Source organism: Acanthopagrus latus, chromosome 12 (assembly GCF_904848185.1).
Source record: "Acanthopagrus latus isolate v.2019 chromosome 12, fAcaLat1.1, whole genome shotgun sequence".
NCBI lineage: Eukaryota > Metazoa > Chordata > Actinopteri > Spariformes > Sparidae > Acanthopagrus > Acanthopagrus latus.
In genome coordinates this window covers 19,743,211-19,766,934 of record NC_051050.1, presented here as the reverse complement: position 1 = coordinate 19,766,934, position 23,724 = coordinate 19,743,211, and the positions used below count along the sequence as shown (strand labels likewise).

The 23,724-nt window shown below is 43.1% G+C and overlaps 1 protein-coding gene and 1 long non-coding RNA gene across 6 annotated transcripts in view; one reads left to right on the top strand and one right to left on the bottom strand.

The window, feature by feature from the left end:
• arhgap24 (Rho GTPase activating protein 24) overlaps positions 1-23,724 on the top strand; it is a 72,312-nt gene that overhangs the window by 25,005 nt on the left and 23,583 nt on the right. For 4 of the 5 annotated variants that reach the window (XM_037116964.1, XM_037116966.1, XM_037116967.1 and 1 more), the window contains one exon: positions 2,279-2,366. In XM_037116964.1, coding sequence (XP_036972859.1) covers positions 2,279-2,366 — 88 coding nt within the window. Of the gene's footprint in view, positions 1-2,278; positions 2,367-17,395; positions 17,433-23,724 lie in introns of those variants that run through there. The other variant, XM_037116969.1, reaches the window with a different exon arrangement.
• On the bottom strand, positions 6,122-8,928 carry LOC119029825. Its single transcript, XR_005078096.1, has 3 exons — positions 8,807-8,928; positions 7,128-7,232; positions 6,122-7,018 (listed from the first exon to the last, which is right to left on the bottom strand). It is a non-coding gene; the product is annotated as an uncharacterized LOC119029825 (long non-coding RNA).

Here is a 23,724-nt window from a genome sequence, read left to right as displayed (position 1 = left end):
TGTTGGACACATCCTCAGAAACGGCCCCCCGACAGGCTGAGCTGCTGCTTATAAACCAGAGCCTCCTGCTGTCGCTTCTTCTCAAACAGATTTCTCAGTCTGTGTGTGTGTGTGTGTGTGTGTGTGTGCAGCTTTTTGGTTTGAGGACAGAAGATAATTGGGTTTGTGTCATTACGCCGCTTCCAAAAAATGACCTCATCCTAGTTAACAACAATATAAAATAGCAGAAAACACCCCAAAATAGGATGGGGTTTTTAATTTTTTTTTTGCCGTGTTGGGTTGGGCCGGGCTACCGTCGTACTCTTTGCTCGGTAAATATTACTCTGTCTGTGGTTGGGTTTGTCTGCAGCAAACAACAGCCCACCAGGGAGGATGTCGGTATGGAAAGTGCGGCTGTGGCTTTAGAAATGCAGGAGAGGAATCAGTGGTGTTGTGGTTTTTACAGTACGGAGGGACTACACAGATCCTTTTCTTCTTCTTTTTTTTTTTTTTTTAACAATATACACAATCCAGAAGGCTCAAATGCATGAAGGCTGTCTTACCCACACACCGTTCATTCAAGTCATCTCCTGTTTCCCCAGAATTAGTACAATGTGCATGACAAAAAGATCTGTGTTCGCCACAAAAAAAAAAAAAACTTTTCAAAGACGCTTTTTAATCCCCAGATATCGAAGCTGAGCAGATTCTCTCGCTGACAGCCACATCAAACGAGCTCTTTCTCTTCCCCTCATTTCTCTACTTTGGAGCACGTCTGTCTTTATAACCCCCTTTAAAGAACTTCACCTGGGGGCCTCAGGTAGGGTTTCCACTTCCTGGTTGTCACAGTTATGGCTCATTAAAGACCCTCTCTCTCAGCAGGAAGGAACCCGAGTCCCCTCAGATCCTGTTAATGTGCACGGGTCCTTAATACCGACGCCGTCACCGATGCACATCTTGTCTGCGTTAACATTAACCCGGATAGAGGGCACTCCTAATGGCTGTCAGATGCTGCGCCGTGGCACTGATGTCCTGGTTGTTAATCAAGTGAAAAAGTGCAGATGGTCATGTTGGAATCCTGTTTTATAGTCACCCTAATTAGAGGGGAACTAAGTGAACTCATTTTCATAAGATTAACACGTGCAAGTACCTGGTCGTCTACTCACAAAGGGTGCCAGATTGCTGATTGAGCGGTGGAACCAATTTAAAATACATACTCAGACACTTTACATCAGAAGGGCTGCAGCTAAGGATGAGTTTATTGATCGGTCAATCTAATAAATAGAATCTATAATCTATAAAAAGTGCAATATGGAAGCTCAGCTAGCAGTCCAGCTAGCAGTCCAGCTTGGAAGCTCAGAGTACAAGGGAAGTAGTGGTGTTTACACTGCGAACACAGGAGCTTTGCAGCTTGTTAGCGCGCTACGTCCAGTGTATATCTCTGCAACACAAGACATCATCATGTCAAAACAAGTATTTTCTTTACATTCTGTCGAAGATTTGCGTTAAGTTTGCAGTGCTTCATGCAAAACTTCTTACATACTGCACCTCTAAAGCAGAGTTAGACTTTTTTTTCCCAGTGTTTCGCTGCATCACTACTGTTGCAAAGACAGCATTAGCAACATGGCTACCGCTAGAAGCATGGCTACTGTCCAAACAAAAAACTAATGTAACAATCCCAATTTGAGCTAGAAATCCTGATCTCAGTTCCATGAAAAGGCAGAGTAAAACACCCGCTTGTACTGATAAGCAGATAGTTCTTGTTACATACTGATCTAGTCGCCTTACGTACCTTTTATATGTCTGTTTTCAGGGCGTCTCTCGATGGCCTTCCCTGTTTATGTAAAGGTGATGACGACGTTGATGACGATGTGTCAGTCTCTCACGATGCGCACATCTGCCCCATAACCTTTTCTAACCGACCGTAAGGTTGTTGAGAGGGTGACTCTGGGAAAAAAAAGCTGATGCTGATGCTCCTGTTTATTCTCCTCCGGCCTTTGGTGTCACACAGATGATGTATCATTGTAGACAAAGTGATGGTGATCCTCGATAATGCTGCTGCTATGCCACATTTCATAACAGCTCAGCTCCATCATCCGCAACCTGTCCGCGGGGACCTGTGCGCCACCTCCTCGGCCCGGCAGAGATGCTGATACACACGACGACGTATTAAGAGCTTTTGTTGTGCTGAGCTCAGGGGGGCTGCTGTTGCAAGAGAACCGCAAAAAAAAAACCAAAAAAAAAAAACAGATTGAACGATTCTTTCCACTCTTCTGATGAGTCTTTCTTTGTCTCTCTGCAGGGAACCATTTTCTTACCTGGAAACAAAGTGTCAGAGCATCCGACCAGCGGCGACGATGGAGGGAAATTTCTCTTCGAGGTCATTCCAGGTAGGATGAGATCAGAACAGTTGAAGGACTTCTTATCTTTACCAGGGAATGATAGCAGCGTTGGCTGGAGCAGAAGAGGGACAGAAACATGAGGTTTGGATCAGTCCTGTCTGCTGCAAATCACAGAGGGAGGAATCTTGCCATTTCCTGTCGTCTATGATAACCATTTGTTTCCCCTGCTGTTTGCTTTCTCTCACACTATGCAGCTATGAGGAACCATTTGCTCACACTGATGGACTGACCAGAGGTTAAATTAAAATAATCAAAACTGTAGAATTTTGTTTTTAAAGAGCGTGGTGTCAGTCATGACAGTCAGTCAGTCCTGTGACTCTCCGCAACAAGGCGAGTGACCGGGGTTTCCAAAAATGTCAGACTTTTCCCTCGGTTCAGATTTCAGAAGAGCGGCCTCAAACCACTGACCACACACACACATACAGTACGCCGACACATAAAACCCAAAGGCGAACACATGCGCAGACTCCAGAGGGCTGTATGGAAACACGTCCGAGTGCAACACAAAGGAGTAGAAGGGGTATTTTCCCAGGCGGAGCGACGCCAGGAATGTGCGTCTATGGAATACATGTTTAAAACACACATGCCCGCTGGGGAAACAGAGACAGCTGGTAAAAGATACAGTAGCACCAGTTGATCCAATAACAGTAAAAAATAACCCCTGTAGAAAACACAGGATGTGTGCAGCAACCAACTTGTATTTAATTTATCTTTATCTCCTCCCTGGTGTGCATCCACCAGAGTTTTCTCTCACAGTTCCAATGTGTCTTTTGACTTGATTTGTGGCTCCCGTCGGACACAAACTCAAAAAAAAACAAAACACTGTGACCGCGCAGATAATGATGCAAGTTCATCGTAACATTTGTCAGTAAAAGGTCAAATGAAGACCGCCTACGAAGAGGCAAAATTAAGTAAGTAATTTAGGCAGCTGGCCGGAATTGACAAATTAAAAGTTCAGGTTGAAAAATGGTGTTTTCGTTTTTTCGATGCTAATGACCCGGCTGTTTATCGAGCGACTTCCACATCAGACGAGCAGAGCGACAGTTCCCTGCAGAGATCATTTCATGCACTTTTTCAGCTCATGGATCTAATCTGGAAATCTGGATACGAGAGGCAGAGGCCCGTTCATTCCTACGAATGCTGCTCGGCGGCGCACAAAGATCGACTTCCTGGGTGTCTAATTACCCAGATCTGCAGCGGAGTAATCAGCTGTGAATTTTGGAGTCGCGCTCAAATATAACGAGACAGACACATAGCTGATGAGACAGATCGGCTGCTTTGAGTTCTCAATATTTAACGTGTTCAAATACTCATTTGTGCTTTTGAATTTCTGGCTGGATACAGCTGTTTGTACCCAAAGAAGCTAATTTGCCTGGTATTCAGAGGAAAGGTGAAGTTTCTTTAAAACAAAACTTTTGTATTTTCGCTTCTCTTCTTCTTCTTTTTTTTTATTTCCATGCACTTCAGATGAAGATTACCCACAATACCCATGTTTGTATTTTATTATTAGCATGGCATTTGAATGCTGTTGGCAGAACTGTTGCTGGCCCACACCCAACATTACAGATTTAGTACAGCACAAATAGTTTAAAGTTGCAGACGATTGGTGACATGTAGGACAGATAGCATCACTGTTGACATGTATTTTAGTGACATTTTCTCAAAACAATGTTTTTAAATAGCATCAGTATACTTATATTTTATAGTAAGACTTGTGGAAAGCAGTACACTCAAAAACAAATCAGTCACATGCGTCACTGATTCAATGTGCCGCCTCAGTTTTCAGTTCCCCCGTTTCCAGGTGTTACAGACTATGCTGTTGCACTCTGTGAAATATGATGTTGTTGTTGAGACATAACGTTACGTAACAGTGTGTGTGTTATGTGGTGTTCTGATAGATTTTCATTTTTCCAGTCACACCGCTACAAACTTTTTTTCCCCCCCTCGTGGGATTAGATTGTTTTTGCAAAAACTCTGAAGGAGGACATTTTAAATCTAGCGACTACATTTTCTCTACCTGCAGTGGCAGTCATAATTTCCATAATGTGCCAGGTGCTGTTCTCAGCTGCCATTTTCTACCTCACTTAACTTTAAGGATGTCTATCTATCTGTCTGATGTCTATCTGTGTGGGATATAGAGGCTTGTTGTGTCTTTTGTTGCACTTGGGATGGCACCGTTTCAACCTTGTTATGTTGCTCATATTGTTTCCGTACAGTACGACTTCAAGAACAAAGGAATAATGTACAGTAGTAGTATTTAATACAGTTACTGTCATTCAAATTTCACACATGGCATCTTCGGTTTTTGCCAGCAGCTGTGCAACATTGATGATAGCTACAGTATATTATTCCATGCAGGGAAAAGTGATTGAAGTACCAAAAGTGTTAACCAGAATAACTAACTACTTTTTTTTACAAAGGGTGTGAGTGCAGTTACAGTGTGATTTTATATGTTCCTAATAGTTATATGAGGTATGATGATATGTTAGGAACTAAATGAGGACAAATGTTTTCTTACTAGGTTGTGTCCTAAAATGTTTGTGGTGTGTTCAGGTTCAAGATTCAGGGGTGGTAACCAGTAGGATGCCAAAATTATTAATGACTTCACCTTCATAACTTTGTTTTTAGAAACAAAGGTCATCAGTGACTGATGAGGCTTTCATTATTGTACATGTAACATTTTCGCCAAGTTGTCCTTATCCAGTTAGCATGTGTTGTTGTTCTTTCTTTTTCAAATAAAATGCTTTTAAATATCAGCCTGTACCTCATAATGAGAAGGTTCAGACTTGTTTTATCTAGAAAAAAAGGAACTTAAATTTGAGGTGAAAAACTCTGACCATGCTCTGTTTGTCTTGTATTTACCTTCTTATAGAACACAAGGTGTTTTTCATTCAAGCAAAACAGGCCACCGGACTTTAAGCTACTATCAAGGTCTGCTGCAGTTTAGCTTGTCTTAATTTCGAGGCAGATGGCAGAAATTAAAAAAGTTTTGTGGTCATTGTCAGGGCACCTGTGCCCACTTGAATTGTTCTGTAGTCATTATGACATTGGAAAAATTTAGATGAACCACAATACTGATGGTGTGTCTGATTTAGTAGAGATAATTTATGGATTTGTTTGTTTAGTTTTCAATCAATTTGGGCTGGTTTTGTGCAATTATTAGGCTGGAAAGCATCAAACCACTGAGGCCACAAGTTACAATTATGAGATAAAGCTACCCAGTCAGAAAATGTCTGAGAACATCCTCCTTTGTGTAAAGGAGTGGTAACATTACCCAGAAGTTCTTTTTTCCCTGAATGACAGGGAACATTCAGAGCATTCATGCGTGTCCGACTATTACTAAAGGATATTCACAAGGTCTAAAGTATATTCTATACAGTAGAACAAGTAGAGAGCAATTATAAAGTCAACAATCTGACTCAGTAATGGCAGTAATACAGGAATATAAGGTTTGCTAACGTAAGCTAACTTTAAGCTACTCCACTATGTAGCTAACAGCTAAACTCCTGTGTACATGTTATTGCATAAAAATTCAACTGTTAGTTATTTCTTCTTTCAAAAGTAACTTGAAACTCACTTCGAATAAATAGTTTGACATTTTGGGGGAAAATTAACACACATTTGCTCTCTTACTCACGATTGAAGACTAAACGGGAAGATACACATTAGCTTAGTAGCCTGTAACGACTGGACACAGCTAAACATGGCTCTGTCCAAAAATAACAAAATATAGCACTCATATATATAAACATTTACATATTATCTTTATTTCATCTGTACAAATCCTTAAGTTTAAAAACATCAAGTTTTCTTTATGGGCGTTAAATTGTTTCAAGCGTTTATTCTAGCTAAGCTAAGATATGCTGGCGTATTGATGCTCACAGGTAACTCTCTGTTTTATAGGAAATAAGCACATTTTCACAATTGTCACATCATTTCACTCGGCGGCTGCTCTTTGTGCCATTGTGTAGTTTCACTATATAATGCTTGAAGATCACGGCCACTGACCCAGTTGGATTTATCTAGTTTACAGTCATGGGCTCATGCTTCACGCCAGCGGCCACAACGTTAATAGTAAACTTTCTTCTTCAAAACTATCAAAGGCTGACTTTGTTATGACTGTCCCAGATGGCGTGAAATTACTCACGCTGGCCAAAGCGTGAATTATAATATGACTCCCCGCATGTTCACTACAAGGCCCTGGTGGGTTGTTAAAAAAAAAAAAAAACCCATCAGGGCTCAGAGGAGAGTTTCAGCGAGTGCCACTAATACTACTGATCTGTTTTCCTCATTCCTCGCTCTGCAACATCCACTACGCCCTGAAAACGGCTGGAAAACAAGAACATGGCTTGTTATGAGGCAGCAAAGAAAGGGGTCTAAGAGAAGCGGGGAGAGAAAATGAAAGGAAAACACAACACATATATTCCACTGGGCTAAATGGGGCTCTGCAGTTTGAACACAACACACGGACAGTCGCTGGCAGACGCACAGGCGGGAAGTGATGGTGGTGGTGGTGGTGGGGGAGGTGGAAGTCAGAGTTGTACAGAGATGTCCGTTGTCTTGCGAGAGTTGTTGTGAGGTTCGAGCACGAGTCGGCAGGCGGGTGACTGCCGGGGGCTTGACTCGCGGCATCAGGACATCTGTACAGGGAGGAGATACTCTGAGATAAACAAATAACTCTGTATTTTTAGCTTTTATGGAAACTTGTGCAAAACAGTTCAAAGAACGTCTCTGCAGCTTTTTATTCACCTGTGCACAGGGGGATGTTTTCTCTGTTCCTCTCTCTCTTGTTGTCTTTCATCGCTCTCGCCTTCGTCTCTTTGAGCTGCACACACTCACATCTGGATGATAAACCTACAGAAAGTGTTACCACAGCAGATTTCAACCACATGGCGAGCAATATTTAGACTGGAACCGCGGTTATGTCTGACAGAGACACGCGCAGGTACAGACACAATGAGGCTTTTGTTTTTTTGGGGGGGTTTTTTTTTTGCTCGCCCCAAACCGAGACTCGGAGCACCAGTGACGTCGTCTTCCATCATGCTGACACGTTACAGCATGTGCGAGCACACATGGGCCTGAGCTGAAGGCAACAGGAATGACAACAAACACGAGGACGGCTTTCATAATCTCTTGTTTTCTGGCCTTGAAACGTGTGTTCAGCTTCATGTTATCTAAGCACGCTTCTGCAAAAACAAGGAAATGTGCAAACTGTTTCTTTGTGTTGCAAATCTTACATTTATTTACGTTGAATTCTCTGTTTCTCTCTTGTCACAACGCCATGCTCATGCTCTGGTAACCACTTGGTAAGGGTTGGGAAAATATCATGATTTGGCTTAAAATACCTGTTTTGGTCACTGCAATCATGGCAGGAGATCGACCGACATCCCGTGAAAAATAGTCGGATTTGTTGCCACAGAAAACAGTTGGAAATGTCCCCAGGTCTCCACAAAAAAATGCTACTTTTGCTACAACTCTCCACCTTGGACGTATCTGTTGTTTGCAGAAAGGTAAACTGCTTACATAATAGCCTATCCTTCATGATTGTCTGTTCAGGACATGTTTACATTCTGTTTAAAGATTACATTATGACATTTTCTGTGTTGCCGTATTTGATGCAGACTCTTCTTAAACCTGGTACTTTAAGGTGATCACAGAAAAAAACTTTTTTAGGAGTATCTCCTTTGCACAGGAGGCACTCACGGAACAAAAGCCGGATTCCTCTCGGTCCATATATGTGGAATACATATCAGAACATCCTGCCGCTCAGGATTAGCTCGCAGTTTTTATCTGATGCTGTCGAATCCTCCCAAGAATGTCAGGTATGATCTGAGGACAGCTGTGTGGTATAACATAGCTCCAGGCGCCGGGGAATCTCGGTTTTTTAAGGCTACACCACGGCGAGCAGCCTTCAGCAAATTATGATTTGAAACACAACTGGCAACAGACTCATCTGTTTTTACCTGCATTCATACCTGTAGCTAAATGTCACTCCCTGTGGTACAACTGTGATTAATCATCCAGTTCCCATAAAACAAGAATCAACACAGGAAACACTCCCCACTGTGTTTTTGATGGAGAAACAGTGTGCTCCTCTTTCCCCGAGCTGTAATAAACACAGGGCTGAGTTCAGTATGTCATCCTCTCTCTCTCTTCTCTTTCTTTTCTTTGCTCCAGGCTCAGACTTCAACTTTTTCTCTCTCTGTGTTTCTGTCAGTTTTCTCTTGGTAGCCTGATTCAAGAAGCTGCTCAGGTCACAGCGAGTCACCCTCTACTGAATTATGGGAATATTTCCCGACTAAATCCCCAGAGGCCACCATCCCATTCATTCATGGGAGGACCTCGGGATCACGCTGCCGTGAGCAGGTGGACAGCCGCGGGCTTCGACAGTGTTTCCAGAGCAAAGCCCGGGTCTATATGATACATACCTGAAGAGAGACGAGCTTCCTGTCTGATATCAAAGACTCTGTTTGGTTTCAGATTGTTGAATGAGGTGATGTACAGACATTTCCTCATTTTGAATGTGAGCTGACACAATGCTGTGGTAAAGTCAGGGAAGAGGGGAGCCTGAGAGTCTACATAAAGATGATGGCGCCCTCATGTGGTGTTTTGTGGCATTACAGTTCTTTTTTTGGCATTTTACAAATAGATAAGCTTCAGTCAAACAGGAAAATCAGAAGATCTAAAAGAAGTAATGACTAATCTTGTACAATTGAGTCTTAATGCATGCGTGCTTAGAGGTAATGTGAATAAAAGTATGTATACAGGAGCTTTAATTAATGGCATGGAAGTAACTAATTACAGGGTACCAGTCGAATTTAAGTACTTACCACACCAGTGATTCTACTTGGTTACTTTAAAAAGTAATTAATGAACAGCAACGACTGAAAAGTATGTTAGTGATACTCTGAGTGCCATTTGAGAAGAATACTTAAAAATTCCCATTAAGTATTATTTTAATACCAGGAGTTTTACTTTGAATAAGTTATACTTGATATTAAATACTTTAGTAATGTAAATGTTCTAGTTTTCAGTCTGTCCCCCAGTACTGTATTCTTATTCGTACTCGGAGTGAGTGAGGTTTCAAACTGGAGCCCATTTTAGCCTGAAATAGACGCATGTCGATCACAAGATGCTTTATTTATTATTTCTACAGGAACAATTTTACAGATCAGCCTCAGAATTGAGACTCAGGTTTCTTTTTATAAACTTGGATGAATAAACTTAAATCAGCTACACTATGAGGACTTTCTTTCATGGCAAAACATTTTACCCAGATTATGCTCTGCTTGTATAAAGTACATTTTCAGTAACAGATATCAGTTTCAGCTGAGTACACACTCAACCTTATTGTAAGTGAATTATCTGGTTTACAAACACTCTGTAGAGCATAAGCAGCATTTTGATTGCTTGTATTGTGTGCTGGTAATGAAGTTTATTAATCAGCATTTGTAAACATTAACTTAGGGAAGACTGATTAAACTTTATCTGCTGATGGAGACTGAGATGCTCCTGAAAAAGCTGCTCATTTAAGATTGTCTCATCAGATTTACTTTTTTCCAAATGCTTGGTTTGGTTTATCACAGTTCTCCAGAGCGCAGTCTCGTCAGCGACAAAATGTAATGAGTTTCACGTGTAAATTCTTATTGCGTCCTCTTTTGATTTAGTGCGCCTGTTATTAATGCTCCTCTGTGATCCTGTGACCGCTTGTTTGACACGTTGGGCTGATGGGTGGGCTCAGGTAGCCACCTCGGTGACCTCTGCCGTGACTTATGAGCGTCGCACGTCACAGAGGTGGATCTTATTTACACAAAGTGACTCTCGTGATTGAATTATGATAATCCCAGTGTAAGCGTGAGCCGGCAGGCGAGGCAGGGAGGGAGTAAATCAGATTTGTTATTATTCTGGTTAGTAAGAAATCTGAAAATAAACTTTTGCATGATCAGTCGAGGAATGTGCTTTATTAAGACAACATGTTATTCTTAACTACACCTTTATAGTTAGACTCATTAAACATTAATGACTGAGTGATTTCTATTGGAAAGTGGGGATAGACGTGTAATTAGAAGACCACAGGTCGTTCATTATGAGGAAGCCATAAGCCAGCATGCTGACTATGAGCAGCTGAGGTTGATGATGGAGTGATGGATGGCTGAATTAATGAAATAAGCCAGCAGGAGGTGGGGGTTAATAACCCAAACAAGTTCTCCCACTTGTTCGTGGATGGCAGTAAATACAGCCAGCTGAGAATACTTCCCTCTAAGCATCGAGGTGTTTAAGGTTAAAGAAGCCCCAGCAGAGTCATTAAGGAAACATATTAATCTGTGGTGCTGACATTCCAGTGTCAGGATGTATGGAGCTGTTTTTTTGTTTTTTTTCAAATGTCACATCTGTCATGGATAACTTCTGCAGTTATGGTGCAGCTTACTGTAATCATGTTTATTTCAGAGGGTTGGCTGAACCGTGCACATATCATGAGAGTGTTTATGGAGTGTCTGGAAGACCAAGCGGACTATTTTAATCCCTTCACTGGCTCACAGCTTCTCCCGCAGGTCTATTTCAAGGTGTCCCCCGAAGAGAAGCAACTGGTTTGCACGCAAAATTAGGACATTTCATGTCTTTGACTTCCTGTTAAAGCCTGTTAGCCTGCGTATGTCCTATATATTTATTTTTTTAGAGATAATGATGAAAAAAGATGCTGGGAGTAATTAAAAATGATTGAATTCCCAGTTACTTTTATTGTTTAAGTGCACTGATGTTATTTTTGACAATAAAGTGTCAATAAGGTGTAGTTTTGTAGTTTCTTCAGCCATGTTTTGACGCTACAAACACAGCTATTTTAAGTAAAAACGTGATCTTTTCCTAATCCTAACCAAGTGTTTTTTTTGTGCCTTAACCTAACTGGATTGTAAACACAGCATATTCACTAGATAGAATAGAAAATTAAACCTAAAAATACATGAGGTCACAACATATCTGTGGTTTACAGAAACGTACATCCCCAACATTTAATCCAGGGAACAGGATGCAAAAAAACAAATTAAACACTATAAAAGAAATAGTTCATTCAAAGCAAATTTCGAAAGGAAAATGTATGACAGTACATATAAAATACAAGATCATTATCATGTTTCAAAAGATGAAGAAGGATCATCTAGTGATAAACTACAAATAAAATCTTATAAAGAAAAAAGGAAGTTAAATTATATAGACAAATATCACAATTAAAATAGAATATACACCATTATACAATTCCAAGGAGCCCAGCGAGAGAGAGCCCCGCCCAGCTCTTATAAATTAAAAACCTCCATGACATAAAATTGCTTCTCCACCCGGCAACACACCCACATACACCGCCTCCTACACCCACTTCTGTCACGGCTAAAACATGGTCCATACGCAAGTTTGATCGAATCAATCTGACACACGAGGAAGAAAACAAGCAGCTCTCTGTTCCAACTGTACCTTCTGATATATTGTTTTCATTAGCAGCTGGATGTATAGAGGGCCACACAGCCTCTAATGCATCATAAATCCAGGAGGAACAGAGCGCCGGTATCCAGGCACACATTAAGAGCGAAAGATGTCGTGGATATTAAAAATGACGGAGCCTGGAGAGGCGTGAGTGACGGGATTCTGCTTTGCATATAAAAAGCCTCGACCGTCTTAATTTGTGGTGTCTGGTCAGAGCCTGTGGGATGCTGCCAGTGTCTGCTCTCTCTCTCTCTCTCTCTCTCTCTCTCTCTCTCTCTCAAGGATTCACTTTGTGATATGACATTTTCAGAAAAGGTCACAAACTGAACTTCTCCTCCTTTTCCCTCCTCCGCGGACACGTTTTACGCACACGCGTGTTTTTCCAGTGTGCTCACGCAGTCAATAACCCTGCTCTCCGTGACACAGCGGCGTGTGGACTCCTGCAGGAGTTGTGGCCCTGGCAATCTGCTGCTGTTGACGTTTCTCATATGGGGCTTTTGGAGATTCACATCCCCTTGTTGTTGCTCTCTTGATATACGGATTCATGAGCCCGAGCGCTCGGCTGCACAAAGGGGGTGACGGCTGCCTCGGACACACACGTGCAGTGGATTTCCATGTACTGCAGCACGAAGTGGGAGAATGTCTTCCTTTATTCTGTGAAGCCCGTAGATTTTCATTGTTTATTTTCACGAGGCACGGGTACTTTCTTTTCTCCCCCGTCCTCTAATGCAAGACTGACATTTTTCACATTGAACTGGGTCATGACACAAGCCAGTTTTATGTGTGTTGCGTTAATAACTGAAGATTTTCCTCCGCTGATGTAATATTTAACATGAAAACAGCCACCCGCCAGCTTCATTAGTGTCAGTTTCCTCCAGGGACGAACTCAGGCGAGGATGTTTGTTTTGAGATCGTGACAAAGACTCTAATTGTACACTTTCTACAGAGATATTTAAAGGATTATTATCTCACAATAAACTTTAGTATGAACATTGATTATCCCCAGAGGATGAATCCTAATTGCTTTAGTGACCACCTTACTTTTCTTTTAGCACCACAATGAGGGTGACTTTTGGTAAAATGTCTTGTCAACCACTGGATCAACTTCCATATAATTTAGTAAAGAGATTCATTGTCCCCAGAGGATGAACACTATTATATTGAATTTGCTGGCTTTTCCATAAAAAATGCCACAAGCAGGTCAAATTTTTCTTTCAACCAGTGAATCTGCAGCTTCCATCCTTCACTCTTATTACTGAAACCAATTTAACAAATCAGTTTGAACAAATGCAGGCAGGGCTGCATGTCAGCTAAAATCACCATCCTTCCTGTTCAAATACTTCTGCCATGGAAGTGGATGATTGGAGTTGTGCTAAAAATCTTGCTGGCTGTGGACGGTCAAAGTTCTGCTGGTCGATACCAGTGAAGACCAGCGCTATCAGTCGGTACTTCTTACTGTGAAAGATAGTTGCAGGCTAGCGAGGCTGCCGAGCTGTTCAAACGGAAGCTCATGGCAGATAATAAAGATAATGATTTTTACACATTCCTTATCGAGCCCTGGAAAATCACTCAGTGTGCCAGAAGGCAGAGGCAGGACGTTGCTTAGTGTTTCTTTTGCGGAGGCATGGAAATGCTGACATTTGAGGCAGTTCGAGAGAGAAAACCCAGCGGACACATCCTTTATTCTGCAGGAAAAGGGAGTGAAATTTTGGAGTCTGAGAGAATGTCCTTGGCAGAGGTTGCTGAGATCGTTAGAGAACTTATCAGTGTCGTGGCAGTGGGCACGGATAAAAACCTGTCTGGATAATGTTGCGCTGATTGAAAAGACTCTCCAGTGTTACATAGAAGTTAGGAGCATCTCCATTGTTCTGTATTGGCAGATGTTGGAAGTGGGACATTTTGGGGATTTTGTGCTCAGCCAGATTGCAGACAGCCCAAACTCCCTCCTCAGAAACTCGGTGACAAGGTGCTGGAAAGGAAACGCTGGCCGACTGTCAAATGGATTTAAGTAACAATGCAGACTCCTACTGGTTTCGAAGCAGAGGCAGCATCTCTCTACTCTCGCTCTCTCTCTCAGATTGTTGAAAGGTTTTGGAGTTTGCTAAGCCTGACTACATGTGGCTTTGTGGATTAGGAAAAGGTCAGTGACCAGGTCTCCTGAGGTATCTTGCAGGAGGTGCTGTGGGAGTCTGGGCTCTCTGAGCTGCAGCAGTAGGCTGTTCAGTCATTGTGCGCTCAGAGATTCTTATAATGATCATGTTTGTTAAAGGGGGTGCTGGACTCTGAGAGAAGGACGCCTCCCTTCTGTGTGGGATTTACACAGACAGCTCATTAAGGCAGAGTGTCTGGAGGGTGTTGACTCAGTGGTAGTCGGGTGAAATCTGCTATTTGTAGAAAATATCGTCCCTTTACGCTAATCAGATGATTATTTCCAACGTGTAGTGGAACCCACTGAGTGTGATTGTTAACATCTCTTAGTTTGAAGAAACGGTTGTGGAGAAAAACAACCAATGGGTTAAAAGATCAATACCACTCTCGAAGTTCTAGTAAATGTCAAGCTTCAGCTAGCCGCTAGGTAGCTTAGCTTAGCATAAAGCCTGGTGATAGTTGTTGTTTTACAAGGGGGGGGTTGTTGCTCGACTGTTTCGTGACTTGGTGCAGCAACTTCCTGGAGTCTCGTTGTCACGACAAGGTTGCTAGGCAATCATTAGAAACCACAGGAAGTCGCTGCACTTAACAAGCTAGCAAGACAACCAAAAAACAGCCTACTGAGCCATTAGCTAGCTCTTTTACATATGTTTCAAATGATGCAACCATTACTGCCCAAATGTGTCCTTCATGTTGGAGTGGATGTTAAGCCATACAGCCACTAGAGGGCGCAAATCATAATCAATCCTCTCAGCCTGTTTGTGTGTCCAGGCAATGTAACATCAAACAGATTAAAACTTCTCATCAACTAGCTTATCCTTTCCTCATAAAAGGAGTTCTGCCATTTTTAAAACTTCTTCATCTTGTCCTGTGGTTGTGTCTCACTTTAGATTGCTTGAGATGGGCTGCTCTGCCCCCCACGAGTGCTTCATTGGCTTGTATCCATAAGATTTCAGAAAACTTGCAGAAATACAGATGAGAACAACGCAGACAACGGACAGATTTGTGCATAGTTACCACTGAGCATAAATGAGCCTTTAAATTGAAAAACTGTCGAGCTCGTTACACCATGTCTAATCACAAAAGCCTCCAGGCTTTTTTGCTGAACTTCACTAGCTTTAATGTGCCATCAGTCTTCTCTTCTAACCCTTTGGAAAGAAAGCCGACAAGCTTAAAACCTAAAACCACAACTGGTCAATATTACACTTGGTTTGAACAAACAGCACGTTGTGTGTTAATGAGTTTGAGAGGTGCTATTAGGTAGATTTTGTTACCATTGACAGACTGTGGCTTGCTGTTTTCTAGTCTTTATGCTAATCTAGAGGCTGGTATTGATTTTCTCCTCTAACTCCTGGCAAGAAAACAAACCATTAAGAAAAATTCTTTCAAAATAAGATGCAGCCCGTGTATGTTTTTCCAAAGCAGTTTGTTTTATCGGTGGGAGGTTACAGCTTTTTGTCACAGCACGTGAATATGATTGATGCTTTCAGATACTGTCATCATCTTTCAACAGTGGCCTGATCAGTGGTTACAGTCCTCTTATGTTTCTCTGTTACAAACACAATATGCTGTTTAAGTATATCAGAGATAGGACCAGAGCCTGTGGGAGCTCCCATAATGGCCCAAAACCGCACAGTGACTGATGAAGCCCATTTTTCATGAAGCCATGATTGATCAGCCACTAAATGGGAAAAGGCAGCTGCAATAACAACGCGAGAGGATAACGCGTAGGATGAGTGGACGCGCAACGCTGGCCTGCCACACTTCGTACATCATGCTGGCGGGGCGGTTCGCTTATCGACGCATCCTCCGCTGGCTCCAAACGAAGCTGTCATATCACGACAAGATGATGAACTAGCAGCTCGTGGTGGTAAATGTTTTATTTTGTAGCTCGGCTGTGAAGTACGACGACTGGAACCACAAAACGCAACTTCAGTCACTTCGCACACACGTATGTGATCCGTGCATACGTTCCTCACATCCCATCCGGACACAGACTGATTCGGAGAAGTGACGAGAGGACAGGCAATTCAGCACGTCCGAACAATGAGCTGCTAAACTTTTGTATGCGGCAGATGCTCTGGTGAGAGAATTCAGCGCCTTCTACTTCCTTTCCTTGCGTCTTCCTGCGTGTGCAGCAGCAGCGAGACCCTCTGGAGGAAATGCACTGAGGCCTGCGAGTCTCAGGCCCAGAGAGAGGGACAGGACAGGAAGCCCACATGCTTACATAACAGCCCTATTGAGGGGATCGGAATTTGACATGTCACATAGCAATCTCCTCCATCAGCCTCTCGCTGTAACCCCCCGTCCACGACCTCTGCTCCCACATGTATCAGGTTGGGCCTCCGCTGAAGCCTCTCCTGTACCACTACAGTGTGTTTGTCTAATGGGGACACTGGAATTGAACATCCAGACCAGCGGTATGTAAACTGATTTCTGTCTGGATAAATATTTAGATGTCTCCCCCACGAGCCGTTCTCCTCCCGAATCCGTCAGGTGGCCTTAAGTTTAATCACCCTCCGAGGGGGGTTCAAAGGGGCGCCCTGTGCCGTTTTAATGGTGGCCGCTGATATGCGGTTCTCCTTTAAGTCTGGGTGAGATTGAAAAACGATAAGGAGGCTATTAAAGACCTTCCTCCGAGAGGGAGAAACCCCGTTGTCTCGGGGCTTCTTGGCCACCAGTAGCAGCAGCCTTGTCGACCCCGCACGGCTGTATTTATAGAGCGCTGTGGATGAGTCATTTGGCCGAGTGCCCACTCTTCGTTCTCCAGATTTACAGGTCCCCACTTCGGGGAGGGCTGCTTGATTTACGATGCAACCCCCCCCCCCACACACACACACACACACCTCCCCCCCTCCATCGCCACCACCGGGCTCCCACCCCACCCCTCTCACTTCCTTCAGAGACAAGCAGACACACCATCTTGCCTTCGGCTTGCTGTCTCCCTCGATTTCATTCGGTCGCTCTCTCCTACACTTATTTTCTTGGTGATATGCTTCCTCTGCTCTTTCAGCTCCTTTGTCAGAAGTACATGTGGCGAGTAAAGGCTTCCTGAGAGGCAGACAGACTCGCCCTCAGCCCGACCTCCTCCTAAGTGCCTCTGATTGGTGTGTCACGTTGACCTGCCTTTGACTCAACAGAATGAAGTTTTTAGGCGTAAGAGTTATATGAGGTGGAGGTGGAGGAGAGCGAGGAGCTGAGGAAGGGGGGGAGGGGGGGAGAAGGAAGGATAGCGGGGCGAGAGCGGCGGAGTGTGTTTTAGCAGAAACAGAGGGAGATAAATCCGTCCGGGGCACGGAACGAGAACAGATGAAGAAGTGGCACCGGGGGGCCGGCGGTCAGCAGCGACAGCGTGGCTTTTGCTCCCTCGACCTCCAGCTGAGAAGGGGGCACGTCTTCCTCTGCGCCCCATGGATCTTAACTCCAACCCAGGTCTGTCTCTTTACATAACAGTAATGAATACTAACACGCTTGCATCTGGTTGGGAACACGTTTCATTACGGGGGGCAGCGATTATTCTTAGCCCCTGAGCTGTCTTCGGTTTCAGCAGCGACCGGAAGGAGGGACTGGAAGGATTTCTCGGACAGATTTAGTTGACTTAAACTTAAGACACAAAACTCGCAGATAAGTTGCAAAGTGCTCCGGTTCTCGCCGAGAGAGCGCCGTCCATTCATCGTGACAGCGGCGCGGACGGGTTGTTTTACAAGTCGCAGTTCATAGCTAATGTTTATAGCAGCTGTGATTTCACATGAGCAGTTTATGATGCTCGCATTCCGGATTTTCCTGCTGTTGTTGGTGACATCACCGCGGCTTCCTTTTATTTGTCCGCTGCACAAACATCCATACAAACACGCTCTGTGAGTGATGGAGTCATTATTTCCTGCAGAATGTTCAGCTTATAGAGATGCTTATTATTATTACAGCAAATCCATTGAATCCTTTACAGTCATTCATCTGAATTAACAATACAGCCACACACTGCAGGTTTGTTTTTACTTTTTACTGAAATGCTGTTCTCTAGTGAAACTTCTCCACAGAAATTATAGAACATACTTCTGTTCTTGGATTACCAAGAACTACATGCAACATATAAAAGATTTAGAATAAAAGTTTAGAGCCATCAAAGCGCCACCAATCAACATTTCATTCCTAACACTGGATATCGTACCATATTTATTAAGCACTTTCTTCCTCAAACGTGGCGCCTGCATTACTCATAATGCAACTTAGTCATCAGCAGTTCTGTGAGAGAAATGGATGTTTCTTGATAATAGTGGCCACTGTAGTCCTGAGTTCTTCATGGTCAAACTTGTAATAATGTCACTTGAACCAGTTTATCAGACCGTTTTATAACCAACACATTTTCCCCAAATGCATCAAGAACACTCCACAAGATCTGCGTACCTGCCAACACGTAGGGAGTCTCCTTGTTTTAGACCTTTTTTCCACTACTCTCTCATCAGTCTCACAATGTCATTGATAAAATCAAGTGTCTCAGTGTCTTGAGGGATGTGTGTCGTGGTACCTGGCAACCCAACGCAGAGGCAGAGATGAGCACTCCGCTCTGCTCACTTTGCTGCTGAAGTTGGATGAAACCAGCAGCAAGAAGAAAGAAATATATTTCAAATCTGACTAAACTCAGTGCGAGACCTTCAACATTTGCCCTCTGTCTCACTTGATCACCCTCTTGCCTCTGCACTGCAGACTGCTGTTCTCCATCATGTTACCCTTCTTCTTTCTAAAGGTCTAAATAAACTCAATCTGACCGTGCAAACAGATGCATGCAGAAAGACTTGATACAGGACAGATGGACAAAATACACCTTGTAAGATAAACACACAGCATAGAGGTTAGAAACATGGAACATAAACACACATATACAACATATCATGCATGAAACACGACACACTGCACCTTTTTGTGAAACATGTCATATAAACCAAAAAGATTTGCAACTTTGAGAAAAAGGAAGACTTTAACGCACTTTAGCAATACGTATGAAGCCTCAAAACTTGTAAATGTTCTGCTGTTGTCCGACACATGCACTCAGTGTAAACACTGCTGAAATGGTGTGAAATTGTGCGGATTAACCACCAGAGCCATTTGAATAACTCGTATAATAACATAAGCTTTTAAACCACATGTGTAGTTTAAACGCCACCCAGGTGTGGTCGTTCTAGATATGTGGCTTTAAAAAATAAATAAATAAAAAATCTCGCCAGAGGAAGAAAAATCATGCTCAGCAAAGAGAGAGAGAGAGAGAAAAAAAAGGCATTCTCATGGCTGGGTCGAATTTCACTTTGCTTGGCTGCTTGAGGCAGATAACAGAACCACCTCCTGAATTCATGGCTCCCAGCCTGCCTGTAAATCCGTCCCCGGTGAGGCTGTTCTCATGCAAAAAAATCCAAGGCAACAGATGGGAGAGAAATCGGGCAGAAGAAATACTGTACAAGAAGAATGCTCAGGCAGAAATTAGACTTCACAAAGTGCTGATGGAAGGAAGGAGGAAAGAGAAGAGAGGTGTTTTATGTGTTTGAGATGTTGAAAACAGACGGTGAAAGTATGAAATAACACATAAATATCGACATGAATCTACCCAACTCCCTCTTGACTGCTATTTGGACATACATGACCTACATGACAACTAGTCTATGTGATAATAAGAAGCAACCAGCTACTAAGTGTCTGACGTTCACTGGAGGCATCTGTGAATCCCTCCACTCATTGTCTATCAAAGCAAATGGTTTGTTTCCTGCAGTAGAATCTGCTGGTTGAATTCAACATGTCCGTCGTTAACTGCCTGTGGGGGGAAGCAAGGAACAAGTGAAAACTAAACGACTAATATCGTTAGGTATGCCCACTTATTGGCAAGAAGATTTGGCATAGAAAAGTGTGAAGAATGAGACAATATCATTGATTTTATAAATGTGGAGGGAGATTCTTGGTCTGCATTCGTCCTTATAGCCAGCAGGGGGCAACTCTACCGGTTTCAAAAAGAAGTGTAATTGAGTGGGAGCTTATGAGAAAATGACCCTATTTCTCACTTTATTTATTACCTCCTTGAAAGGTTTCCTGATGAGTTTATGGTGTCAGTCACTGGTTTCAAGTCTTCCTCAATACAGCATGATGTTCATTTTGTCATGTCCTCGGGGTTCTCAGTCAGATCTAATGAGGTCATCCTGCCCGGCTCCACCCCCTCGTCCAAATATGGCAACTTTAGGCACCAAAAAGCAAAGATGACGACACTTTTGCTGCCAAGGGCATCAGCACTACAGGGAGTTATATGGTTAAAATACAAAAAGAGCTGCATGGCAACTGCACACTGATTTTAAAAAAAAAGCACTACACGCACGTGTGGTAGCTCAGCAGCTGCACCAGAAATTGTAGTTAATGAAGGCTTTTTTTTTTTATAGCGCAGCTTTGATCACAGAGAACTGGCTGAACCACATCAGCGAGAGTTCAGTGACGCACTCTCAAACACACAAAGAGCCAACCTCATGGTCAGCGTTTCTCCGTCTCTCCACTTAGATCACCACCAATCTCTTTTCTTTGACCCGGCTGGCCTGCGCTCCCCCCGCACTGCAGCCCTCTCAGGCCGGCAGTGCTTTGGCCAGCTTTGTCAGAGAAAACAACGAGGATGTGGAGCGGCAAACGCAGACAGTAGTGCAGCGGTGGCCAAAATGAAAACACGCTTATCTAGCTGAAGCCCATGGGCGCTGTCCATTGGCTGTCCAAATAATTGGGCAGCGAGTCAACAGGAAGCTTTATTGGTGCGTGCCCTCTGAGTTTGGGCATCACACAGATATGTGTGCAGACAGAAACATGGAAGATAACAGTCAAACACAAGCACCAGTTTGAGTCTGGGAACACACTTGTTTGTTTTTGAACCAAGGTTCCAAGAAATCCTTAAAAGTTCCTGATGTTAAGGGTGGAAAACTCAAAGTTTTTTTAAAAAAAGGACATAAATAGACGTGAGTCATCGAAAGAGTTTGACTTTCGCCTTTCATACGGGACCTAAAGAGCACAGCCGGGTCCTGTGCTTGTTCGACCCAACCAACCTATCCGTCCTTCCTGTGCAGCCTTTTTTGCTCTTTATACTGCTACTCCCGAGTTCCTCCTTGCAGTTACTATTACATGATAACTAGAGGTCACTGCCTGACACTGAACATAAATATTCGCAATAAGCTGCTTCGCCATTTTTCCAACACATCTTCCATACCTGATCACCTGAATAGATCGATATCACCATGCACAAAACATCATGAGCGTTGCAGCGACACTTTGCATCTTGCGGTATGTTTTTTGGTTAGGTTTAGGCAACAAAAAGACTTGGTTAGGGTTTGGAAAACATTGTGGTTTGAGTTAAAATCACTACATTATTGCTGCAACTTCTCTTACAAACATAACTTCACTGTTGCTTCACACTGGACACTGAACAGCGGCTCTGTTGAGGCTTCATGCTTGTGTGATGGTTAAGAAGGTGTCCAAAGTCTGTTAAACCCAATATAGGTGTCATTCATATTCATACCCCACCTCATCAGTTACTTAGTGTACATATGAAGTGGGCTGCGAGGCTCATGCTAGATGATGATTGATGAATGTCGGATTTATCTGTACTTTCTATCACAATAATGTTCCCCCCTGGCAGGCCTTTTAATCTCCCGAGGCAATCTAGCAAATGAAAACAATGATCGATGCTTCTATGACACATGACCGGAGTGAATTTAGTTATAATGAAATGACTTCAGGTGAGTGGAAATCATGAGAAGCGTTTTTCTTAAGACCCAGCTGTCAGGATTTCCCTCAATCCTCTGTCGTTCTCTTTGGTTCTCATGGGGGAAGATGGGGAAGTTGGTCTGCCTCCAGGAGTCCCACAATAAATCAGAAGCCAGGTTTCTATAACCCCGTCTGAACTGTCTGAAAAGTTCAAAGGGCTTTCCCAAAGGCCAGCCTGACTCAACCTGGCAATTTTGGCTGTGGGGAGTGCAGGTGTGCATCTGCCCTGAAGCCCTCATCAGCGCTGAAAGGTGATATTAGAAGGTATTAGTGAGCGAAGCAACAGATACTTTGTCACGTCCACTCCCTTTTCTCATTCTCTGTCGTGGACGAAAGGGAGGTTTCGCTCATTTCCTCGAGTGCCAGGATGTTTGTCTGCGTCTTTTCCTTCCAACGTGATTGTTACTGGATGTTTTGTCTTTTCCGCACCGTAGCAATTAGGATGGAGGCTTTAATATCTCAAACATGTGTAAACAAAGCGGCAGACTGAGGTGAATGACAAGTTATCACACAGAAACAAAACTAAAGAAAATCTACTTAAATCTCCTTTTCTCAGTTAAACTTCCGAAAATCATTTCAGCAGTAGCATCTTCATCTGCATTTGTATGCTACTGTTAGGCTTACGGCACTTACTACATGCCAAATCTAAATCAAATCTAATTTGGATATCGGACAAACAGTCGTTGGGGGGATCATTTGTTTTGGGTCACAGAGTGCACACAGAGTATACATTCCCGGCATGCGCACCGCACAGATTTACAGTCTCAAGGCCGTGAGTGCATGACGTCCACTTGTGGAATTGGTGATCAGTCATAGTGAAATATGTTTACATAACCGTAAAGATGACTACATGTTACACAGACACTACATGCATGTTAGAGCACAGGAACGCAGCACACTGGAGAAAATACACAACATAATCGACAGAATAAATGTTGGACACTTCTGTGTACTGCAGAAATGTTGAATTTTTCATTTGATATGTTGAAGGATTACATTTCTTTATGTTCAGTTTTCTATTGTGCATTCAGACGAAGCAGCGCTTATGGTCTGGTTAGGTTTACCTGGTTCCCTTGCCCAGAATACACTGCAAGAAATTGTCCCTGCATGTCTTAAAAAATACCTGCATAACTGTCCCGCTGTCTCATCCAAAATGCAACCCATGCAACCAGCCAAACTGTCCCCCAAACTCTGACTTTTCTCACTCTTACCTACAGCATCATACTTAGAAGCGCAGCCATTTCGCTTTAACACCACCACCACTATCCCCTCTTCCTCTGAACTCAGCTCATATGCATGTGTTAAGCATACAAATGTATTTTCAGTGGTTTGCAGAAACTTATAATGCCCAGATTTTATTTAGTGACACTGCTGACGAACACGTCGCAGCCTGACGGGGTGTTTAGTGCGTCTGGTTGTCGTGAAACCTCAATTCTCTGACAATATGATGATGACACTCGGCTAAACGCGCATTAAAAAAAAAAAAACTAGTGTCATGTTGACTTTAGAGAGCCCTTGAGGTTTTTACTCTTGGATCCGTATGTGCTGCACCTTCCCAGAAGCCTCCTCTGAAGTATCAGTCTGCCTGTATCACTGATGTAATGTTTCAGCCTCCCAGCATTGCGTGCAAGTGTTCAAGTGACAACAGCTGCCAGCCCTCACCAAAACTCAACACTCCTAACATTTTAATGGGATATTAATCCCCCGCAGTAAGTAGTCGCTGGAGCTGTCAGTGGTTCTCAGTGGTTCACCCGTAAGGATTTTGGTATTTTAACAAACCTCAGAGTGTCGCCGTGCATACTTAAAAGATGCTTGGAATTAGTCGGGAGTTAATCTCACGTTATATTGCAAGTTACCGCTGAAATAAATAGGTTGAGCAGAATGTCTGTGGTTTCATGCCGATGGCTGAGCTTCCATTAATGACATTTTGTGATTGATGCTTGTGATT